The sequence below is a fragment of the Xenopus tropicalis genome, chromosome 2 (assembly GCF_000004195.4).
Source record: "Xenopus tropicalis strain Nigerian chromosome 2, UCB_Xtro_10.0, whole genome shotgun sequence".
NCBI lineage: Eukaryota > Metazoa > Chordata > Amphibia > Anura > Pipidae > Xenopus > Xenopus tropicalis.
The window spans coordinates 15,374,713-15,384,507 of NC_030678.2; the positions used below are offsets into that span (position 1 = coordinate 15,374,713).

Consider the following 9,795-nt stretch of genomic DNA (forward strand, 5'->3'; position numbering starts at 1 on the left):
ACATGCAAGCTTAGCTCATTGAAGGACTGGGTGCGCTACAAATGCCTAGCAGAAGAAACAATAAAAAAGGGAAACAATATATCTTTTTAGTCTAAAAAGATTGAGTTTTGAACTTACCCAAGGTTAAGTGTTCGGCTGAGAGCGAAAGATTTGTCAAAATCTGACAAAAAGGGCTGGGATTTAATCTATTCAAACTCAAATCAACTTAAAGCATCACAGAGAGGAGAATGGTATAGAAGAGGCTTGGAAGATAGTGATGGGTGAATTGGTAATTCCAATGTGCTGCTTGCCACGTGGCACACCCAATCTGCTCCTAGAGACCATTTTAGTAACTGTGTCTGACCCAATGAACTGCATGGAGACAGGGGTTGGTATATATATTGCAAACTGGGAGAGACCCTGCTGTAAATCTGCCTATCACTTGCCCAAACATGCACCAGATTTTTGGTCAAAACCTACAGGTTTCAGGCCATTCCACCCATTATTTGTAGAAAATCACTTAAAAAACCCTAGTGAACACAAGGGTTGCCTGTATTTTACAGGCCCAGGCCAGCAGGAAAGCATTTTGTGTCTGCAGAATACCCCATGCAGCCTCCCTGGTTTCTGTTCTCAAGTTACCCTTGGTTATTACTGCCCTGGCCTTAAGAAAAGAGGCACCTATTTGGCTGTAAGAGCAGTTTATATCTATTTTGAAGCCCTTTTAGGGCTCCTACTCATGAGTATTTGTTCCTGTTATGGCATTCTCATGTGTTCCAATGCAGGAGAGTGCAGGAAGAGACGCATCCCATCACCACTGGACTGGGATTCAGAATAGGCCCTGGCATTTTAGGTACACAGAGGCCCAAACAGGCCCCCCCCCCCCCCACTAAATAGTGACTGTCTATGGCATCTTACAGCAGCCCCTCTGGCATTTGCCAGAATCCACAGATTGCCAGTCCGGGCCTGCATCCCATTCTTTCTAATGGGGCTGTATTAACACAGGTGCATGTAAGTGCCCAACGCAGGTGGAACGCAATATGGGTGGCTGGGAGTGGGGACAAAATGGGACGGGCCATGATGTAAATGGAGCATGACAAGGGATATGGATGCTGTCAAAAGGGGCAGAGCTATGATAACGACAGGTGGTTTAAAAGTAGAGTGGGGGGGGTGACAAAAGGTTGGTTTGGGTCACAAGCTTAGGTGGGTGGCACAGGGGCTAAATGTAGAGATATTACACATTTACCGGCAATGCACTGTTCCCGGCCTTGCCGGGTGTTTTACCGGCTATACTGGTAAAATACAAGCCAGGTGACAACCCTAGCTCAAGATCGCAGGTGTCACCCATCCTGATCGACAACCTGGGGGACCAATGAGACAGAAGTGGCTTCAAAAGGTAAACCTAAAGTTGTAATTTTTTTCTGGAAAAAATACTGACCTTCCTATATACTGTATTTGCTCTTTTTGCCTATTAATAATATTGGCATCAAGCATCATTTTTACAGGCCAGGTTGCAACCCTAGGTAAAGCTTGTCAGCTTGTCACTCCCAATATGGATGTGGGACGCTTTAAAGGAATACTGTAATGGGAAAATATATTTTTTTTCAAAACCCATCAGTTAATAGAGCTTCTCCAGTAGAATCCTGCATTGTAATCTGTTTTTTAAAAACACAAACAGATTTTTTATATTTAATTTTGAAATTTCCCATGGGGCTAGCCATACTCTTCATTTCCCAGGGTACCACAGCCATGTGACCTGTGCTCTGATAAACTTCAGTCACACTTTACGGTTGTGCTGCAAGTTGGAGTGATATCCCCCCCCTCCCCTTCCAGCAGGCGATCAGCAGAACAATGGGAAGGGAGCAAGATAGCAGCTCCCAGTAGGTATCAGAATAGCACTCAATAGTAAGAAATCCAAGTCCGGCTTGGGACTCCTCCAGTTACATGGGAGTAGGAGAAACAATAGGTTAGCTGAAAGCAGTTCTAATGTGTAGCGCTGGCTGAAAGCTCAGACTCAGGCACAAGGCACTGAGATGGCGCCTACACACCAATATTACAGCTACAAATACATTTGTTGGTTCAAGAATAAAAGTTTAAATGGCAGAGGGAATTATTTGCTATGTAAACAGTGTCATTTAGAAATAAAAAGTTCCCCATAAATATACTCCCAACAACATGAGGGAATCTTTTTTTTTTTACTCAGGTAAGTTTATTGAAGAGGTACATAACAGTGCATAGGTACAATGGTCATTTTCTTGGAAAACTTTTGTATGAGGGAATCTTTAATCATCACACAATATCTATGGGTTGGTCTTTGTGGGTATTTTTTATCAAACACCATAAAGAAACGTAAACGTCCGGGCAACTCCAGGAGACTATCCAATCAGAGCGCTGCTCGGTGCGCTACGTCATTTCCGGTTTGCGCTTGAATGGAAATGGCGGCAGATAAGAATGCGAGCCTAATGTCCGCCAATTGTACCTATGGGGGAGAAAATGAAAACGCGGGGAAGCTATCTAATTCACAGGATGATCCGCCGGTCGTGTTTCTTTGCAGCCATTGCAAGAGGCCGATAGGTGACACGTACAGCTGGATGGGCAGCGACATGGGGGAGCAGACAATACTACTGAAAGGTGCTGAATGGGGAAAATGGACCTTGGTTTTTATTATGCGGGGTTACTGGTTCTGCTGTTTCTATTGTGTGCAGTGTTAGCGCTCTGCCACTAGGCGTCGCTGTGCTACCATGTTCTATTAGTGTCCCTAATACTAGACCTGCAGCAGCAGCAGAAAGTCACCAAGTACCCCACTTTGTTTCTTTCTTTTGACCACACATTTAATTTAATATTTGACATTTTAACGCCCTACTAAGCATTGCAGAGAGTTCATTATAGGAGTTGCCTACCTGCACATTAAATGACAATGTTAATGATTTTAAAGTTATTTATTGCTGTAAAGCAAGTGGCTAAAATACGCTTGTCCTGACTGCTGGCTTTTTGGAGTTTTATATGGTTAGTCAGCTCTCCTCCATCCCGGCCTCCTGTTGCAAAATTGCCTTGTATATTCTGCCATTAGCAGACTGGAGAGGGTGAGCTCAGAAGCATGCAAGGCATTATGGGAACTTTTGGCTGGAGGAGAGATGGTTCTGCTACAGCAGGGGTAGGGATCCTATGGCTCGGGAGCCAGATGTGGCTCTTTTGATGGCTGCATCTGACTCTCGCTGCCAAATCTTTAATAAAAAAATAACGGAGGGTGTGGCCTGCGCTCGGCGGATAGAAGACGTGTTCTAAGGCTTAGAACGCGTCTTCTATCCGCCAAGCGTAGGCCATGTCCTCCTCCGCTTTGCATCCGGCATCCTTTGCACCCACCCTACCTTGCCCCTGCACTCGGCAGGTAGAAGAGTATTCTAAGCCTTAGAACACGTCTTCTATTCGCCGAGCGCAGGCCACGCCCTCCTCTGCACCGCATCCGGCATCCTTGGGATCCACCCTACCTTTCCCCGCAGCATCCGCGGTTAAACATATTGTATGGCTCTCACGGAATTACATTTTAAAACGTGGTGTTTATGGCTCTCTCAGCCAAAAAGGTTCCCGACCCCTGTGCTACATTGTTTCTGTAGTCAGGCAAGCAGTGCAGAGAATAGAAAAGGATTAAAGCTTTGCACTTCTCAGACAATATTGTGCTGATGTGTAATTGAAGGTGTGAGGGTTCATTAGTTGACACTATACATGTGTACAGAATTATTTGTGTCTATACAATCTGCAGGGAGCACTCAAACACTCCAGGGTGGCGTCTGTAAAATCTAGGGGCTGCATCTGATCTTAGAGGGGCTCCATGTGGGTATGCAATTTAAAGGAGACATATAGGATTAAAGGAACAGTAACACCAAAAAATGAAAGAGCTTTAAAGTAATAAAAATATAATGCACTGTTGCCCTGCACTGGTAAAACTGGTGTGTTTGCTACAGTAACACTACTATAATTTATATAATAAGCTGCTGTGTAGCCCCGGGGGCAGCCATTCAAGCTGGAAAAAAGGAGAAAAGGCACAGGTTACATAGCAGATAACAGATAAGCTCTGTAGAATACAATAGTGTTTTATCTGTTATCTGCTATGTGCCTGTGCCTTTTCTCCTTTGAATGGCTGCCCCCATGGCTACATAGCAGCTTATTTATATAAATTATAGACTTTCTGAAGTAAACACACAACTTTTACCAGTGCAGGGCAGCAGCACATTACATTTTAGTTACTTTTATACACTTTCATTTTTTGGTGTTACTGTTCCTTTAAAGCAAAGACAGGCTTCAGTTCCCTATCAGGTCAGCCTGGCTGCTGATTGGTTCCTGTCCTGCAGTGTACTGAGAGCTGCCGGCCCCCCCGCACAGCCTGGGAAAGGAGGCAGCAGAGGAACAGATGGGCGGGACTAATGGGGTTTTTAAAGAAATTTTTAGTAAATCAACTTGAAACACTACTTTTTAAAGTACATTCCTTCTATAGTTAATGAGTACAATTCATTGGCACAATATTGTTTTCCACGCAGTATGTCCCCTTTAACGACCGCTGAGTGTACCATGTGACCAGCATCATGTCCTGTTAAAGGTCTATTGGGACTTTTGATTTTTCTTTCCTTATTTTTAAAAACTGAATTGATCGGCATGTGGTTCTCTTGCAGCTGTATCTGAATACGTTTCGGTGGATAAAGTGCAGATCGTCTCGAAGGTTTCCAGTGACTATGGCTGGTAAGTATGTTGTTCTAGTGGCATTCCCATCCCCATGGAAACCAAGCAGGGCTATTCAGATTTTGATTGGCTGTAGGGCCTATCAGGTTGCGACTCCACCTAATGATGGAGCATTTATACCTGTTGTTATGGCTCCTGCTTCTCATTATCAGCCATTATTGTTGGCTTTACATGTCTTATATCCATTCCCTTTATTCATTTAGCCATGTGAATTACCCCTCCTGCGATGCCCACTCTGGGGCAGTTCTTTATGATTAATGGATATGTTACCCAGGATCTGCCTCCGTTCCCTACGCCCAACACTTGTTAGAGGCCAATTCTGACACTGACATTACAGTGTGTTAAATCCGTAAATCCTATTGCCCTGCAGCATGACTGAAACACTTTGTCCCTAGTCTCTTAAGGTGCTGAAGTCCCAGCTAGAAAATCACTTCAGTACTTGGATGTCTTCTCCTTATTGTATTAGATATGGCTGCCTTCCTGCCTCCTAATGCCCCTGGCTTTGGCCAACCCACTTACCCCTGAGCTGATAATTACATGGGCTTCAGTGTTTGTAAACAATACATCCCGCAGGGAATAACAGAGGAAATAGGAAGCAGATGTCCGTCAGTGTTCAGCGACAGGCAGACAGACATGATGTTTTTGGGGTAACTGAAGGGGTGCAGAACCCCCATATGAACTTTCTCTCCCTGCCCATGATCCCTGAGGCTCAAACCATCTTGATTGTGGGGTTAAGCACTATGTATGTTCCACACTGAAGGAGTAGGAGGCCTGAAAGCTATCGGAATCCAGATTGACCTTCGCCAAAAAAAGTTCTGGACACAGATCCTGCTAATTATCAGTTTCACTTTAAAGGGGGTCTAAACCCCAACAAATAAATGAATGTAAATTTACTCAGATTGCGCCTCTGTTCATTTCAGTCATTTTCTATTTGTAGTGGTTTCAGAGGTTTTAGCAGTTTTAGACGCTAATGCCGGGCTTTCATCCTCTTAGTACATTTGAAACCGTATCCTGTGGCGGCTGCTCCTCTGTCATGGGCAAGATCTACAGATGCACCCCCAAGCACCTCGACTTCAAACGGGATTTGTTCTCCCTTAATATCGATGCCGTTGACAGGTAAGAGACTCTCATGTAAGGGCAAGGTAATGGTACCTTCTCCACAGCTTACAGACAGCATGCAGGAACTACATAACCCACAATGCATTGCACTGTGATGTTCCTTTCCTTATTGACATCACGTGTGCAGGGGATTGTGGGATTGGGAGGAGGCAGGCTGAAGGCAGGCTGAGGGACAGGCGACTACTGTTACATTTTATTTGAGTCACAAAGTAGTCAGCCAGATCAGCAGGGGAACAGGGGGCGGGGCTTAGGGAACTGCTCCAAACCATATTATTACATTAAACATCATGAAAAGGCTGCGTATTTGTATGTATGTATATTTTTATTTATAAAGTGCTACTTATATACGCAGCGCTGTACAGTAGGATACATTCATACAAACAGGGGGTTAATAAGATAATAATAGATAAATACAAAGTATAACAATAAATACAAATAAATAAAAGATATAGTTGCAATAAGTTAAGAGTCAAAGACACAAGAGGATGGAGGTCCCTGCCCCGTAGAGCTTACAATCTATATTTTGTAATTAATTTATATTGCAAAGTTGCTTGAAATTGTTTACTTTTCAAAAGTTTAGGTTGTGTTTGGGTGCAGTTCCCCTTTAATGGGGATGACACTGTACAAAGCACACATAGTACTAAGCAGGGGTTTACAGACTTTTTGGTCAAGTTCCCTTTAAGTGCTCCCACCCCTTAGCTCATAACAAGGTTACAGGTATAGGAAAATGTTGGGGTAACCGTCATTTAAGTGTTCACCCCAAATCTCTCCTATATTATACAAACATAGGAATCGATAGATTTACTTTTCTCACCATTCTCCTCTTAATATGGGCGAGAACACATACGTTTACTTATTGTTGTGAGGGGTACCAACCCCTTTAAGTAAATGAAGCTGGGAGAGCTGAGAATAAAATTACTTATAATTACTCCTTGCTAATTGCAGCCTAGGCTTTCTCAGTATTAATAGAAAGTATATTAGTTATATCCTAGGCTCTGCAGACAAACAAGCGCTGTTGGAATATGAAGAACCCGTCACCCTGGGTGTCCGTGCAGCACTTGAGGAGGAAATTAAAAAGGTAAAGAATAAGGATGTATCTGGTGAAGGGGGGACCTTCTTACCTCCTGTTCCCCCCCCCCCCCCCACATACCCATGTCCTGCCTCAGCTTTCTGCCTTGTGCAGCTTCTCACTGGTACCGTGTAAATGTGCCCGTGCCATGTGACTAGAGCGCCACGTCACCTCCTTTATGAAATCTATGCCTAGAGCAGGGGTCCCCACATTTTTTTAGGGATGCACCAAATCCAGGATTCAGTTCAGGATTCGGACATGATTCAGCCTTTTTCTGCAGGATTTGGATTCAGCCAAATCCACGCTCCTGGCCGAACTAAATCCGAATCCTTCAAATCATGTGACTTTTTTTGTCCCATAAACACAGAAGAAGCATATGCTAATTCAGCTTCGGTTCGGTATTCGGCCAAATCGGTACAAAGGATTTGGGGTTTGGCCAAATCCAAAAAAAATGGATTTGGTGCATCCCCAATTTTTTTTACCCATGAACCACATTCAAATGTTAAAAAAGTTGAGAGAGAAATACAAGCATGCAAAAAGTTCCTTGGGCTGTGATTGGCTATTGGTAGTCTCTGTGTAGCCTGGCAACCTACAGGAGGCAGTTTGGCATTGCCAGCATTGGGGCCACAGAGAACAACATCCATGGGGCATAGGGGCAACACGTTGCTTGTGAGCCAATGGTTGGGGATCACTGGCCTAGAGGGATGTCTCAGCTTCTTCATAGACTGCAGTTAAAGTGCCAGCTCTCCGTCTCTGCACTGAAATGAGTCAAATGATTTTCTTTGATATTTCACTTTTAGACAAGGACAGTGCTAAACGTATTGCAGTCCAGAGTCTCCACCATTGAAGCGCACATCGGGAAAGAGCTCGGCAGCCCTCTCGACGTGGATATCACAGACCTGAGAGAGAAAGCCTGCAACCATCCCAAATCGTAGAACCAAGTTGGCGAGATGATGTTTATTGGTAAAAACCCAACGGCCTTCAGTAGAACTAGAACTAAAAACTATCCAGTGATGTGCGGTGTGATTGTGTCCGGGGCCTAACGGCAGACAATATGGGATCTGACAGCTTCCTCGGCCATATTGCTGCTCTGTTTGCTTTGTGCATAATGAGGAATCTGTGGTGCCAACGTGTTGCATAGCAATCGCTGCTTTCTCTCGCTGACAACTGTTTACAATGGTAAAGTTGTACGGCTTCCCGCTACTTCCGCTCAGTGCATGACTAGTTAGAACATGATCTGGTTTGCTGTTAGTGCCAGACCGAATTGGCTGAGAAAAGCCACAGACATCTGCCTCCAAGATCCTCTCATCCTTCCGCTCGGCTGGCACCGAACCAGCCGATGAATAAGTGATTGGCACACAAATACTCTTGGTACTGTACTGAATGGGGGCCATTCCCTGGTATATTGCTTTTTATCACTTTTCACTCTTTCTGTTTATCTCTAACTGGATAATAGTTCTTATTTTTAGGGCTGATCTTATTGTTTTGGTCAAAGCTGTAGCTATTCTTAACTCCCATCAACCCCAGCTACTAACATACTGATTTATCTTCTTATATTGGGGGATGGGGGAATGAATAATGGGCTCAATAGGTTCCAATAGATAGCCTCAAATAGTGCTGGGAATGGAATGGTAGCCTACTGCTCTCCAGATGCACACAGAGGCTGTCTGAGGGGAAGAAGGGTGTTTTGTGAGTTATAGTTTAGTATCTGTTCTTTACATGTTCTTTACTTCATCATGTAATTGAAAGCATGATCTTTGCACTAAATTCAATCTCTTTAGCCTTAAAAAGCAAATCATTTTAATTCTGCTGCTCAGCAGAGGGCGCTGTTACATTCATTTCAGCTCCATCAGTCTGCCTTTTGTATTAGTGTTATAATGTTAGTGTATCTTAGATATCATTGCAAACTATTTGCCTCCAGGTTAGAGTTCTAGCCATAAGGGAAAGTAGCAGCAGATCGGTTGGACCATGAGCCTTCCCCAGGGTATCCAGAGACCAATGTCACCCATTATAGTTGCTTATATTACTACACTGGCAGACTGAATTATATGTATATATCTTGTTCTCTCAAAGCAATGCCTTCTCAGCGCAGCCACTGCTAAAAAGTTTCTCTATTTAGCCATATTGTTTCATTATCTGTCCTATATAAACAACCAGACCTCTGCAGTTTCCTTGTTTAGCCGATATTGTGCCATATAAGAAACATTAAAGGCAACATACACCAATATAATTTAAGGTAACATTTCTTTTTCGCGCGGTTAGCTGTAGCCTACTTCTAAGAAAGGCCTGATGACTCTTCCTTGCTCCTGGGAACGCCATTGTCTGAATAGAGCAACATCACAGGTCTTTCCTTTTTTTCAACCTCCTGCTTTACTTATTAAACTAATTACCGGACTGAGCAGCAGAAATTACCCACGTTACATGGATATTCATGGTATTGGCTCTAAACAACTGCTAGCACCATGAATTCTGAACAAAGATTCCTGAAGTGCAAAGAAGAGATTTCTGAACATTTTTGTACCCATGAAGCACAGCGGCTGACATAACTCCTAATGTGTTATTAAATAAAATCCCTTTTGTATATATTTGCTTGTTTCTTAGATTTTCTTTTGCAATTTCCCACAGAAGGCTTTTCCTTTGTATCCTATTATTTATGAAGCTGTATAGCGTATAGTGAAGTCTATGGATCTGAGCAGACTGGGGGGCCACATCCAGCCTGTGGGTCTCCAGTTGAATTGCCCTGGATTATACCATTCTTTTTACAGGATACTAAATACTATAGTTTCTGTTACAGCTTTGTGACCTGCAGGGTTGAGCCCATTCTGGAAAAGAATTTCTATCCACCGTGGTCCGAATGCTTTGCCATTTTGGCCATAAAGTGTGATAGATCTGCTGCT

At 43.6% G+C, this 9,795-nt stretch overlaps 1 protein-coding gene across 1 annotated transcript; it reads left to right on the forward strand.

The window, feature by feature from the left end:
* Positions 1-2,349: 2,349 nt before the first annotated feature.
* On the forward strand, positions 2,350-9,483 carry mis18a (MIS18 kinetochore protein A). Its single transcript, XM_002938442.5, has 5 exons — positions 2,350-2,607; positions 4,644-4,710; positions 5,704-5,826; positions 6,811-6,907; positions 7,699-9,483. The coding sequence occupies exons 1-5, from the start codon at positions 2,406-2,408 to the stop codon at positions 7,831-7,833; spliced, it is 624 nt and encodes a 207-aa protein (XP_002938488.2). The 5' UTR covers positions 2,350-2,405; the 3' UTR covers positions 7,834-9,483.
* Positions 9,484-9,795: the final 312 nt, after the last annotated feature.

Excerpts from the sequence above, each read along its gene's own strand:
- mis18a (XM_002938442.5), top strand. The coding sequence starts at position 2,406 with ATGGAAATGGCGGCAGATAAGAATGCGAGCCTAATGTCCGCCAATTGT. Across the intron at positions 4,711-5,703 it reads GTTTCCAGTGACTATGGCTG|TACATTTGAAACCGTATCCT; the intron begins GTAAGTATGTTG and ends TCATCCTCTTAG. Across the intron at positions 6,908-7,698 it reads TTGAGGAGGAAATTAAAAAG|ACAAGGACAGTGCTAAACGT; the intron begins GTAAAGAATAAG and ends TTTCACTTTTAG.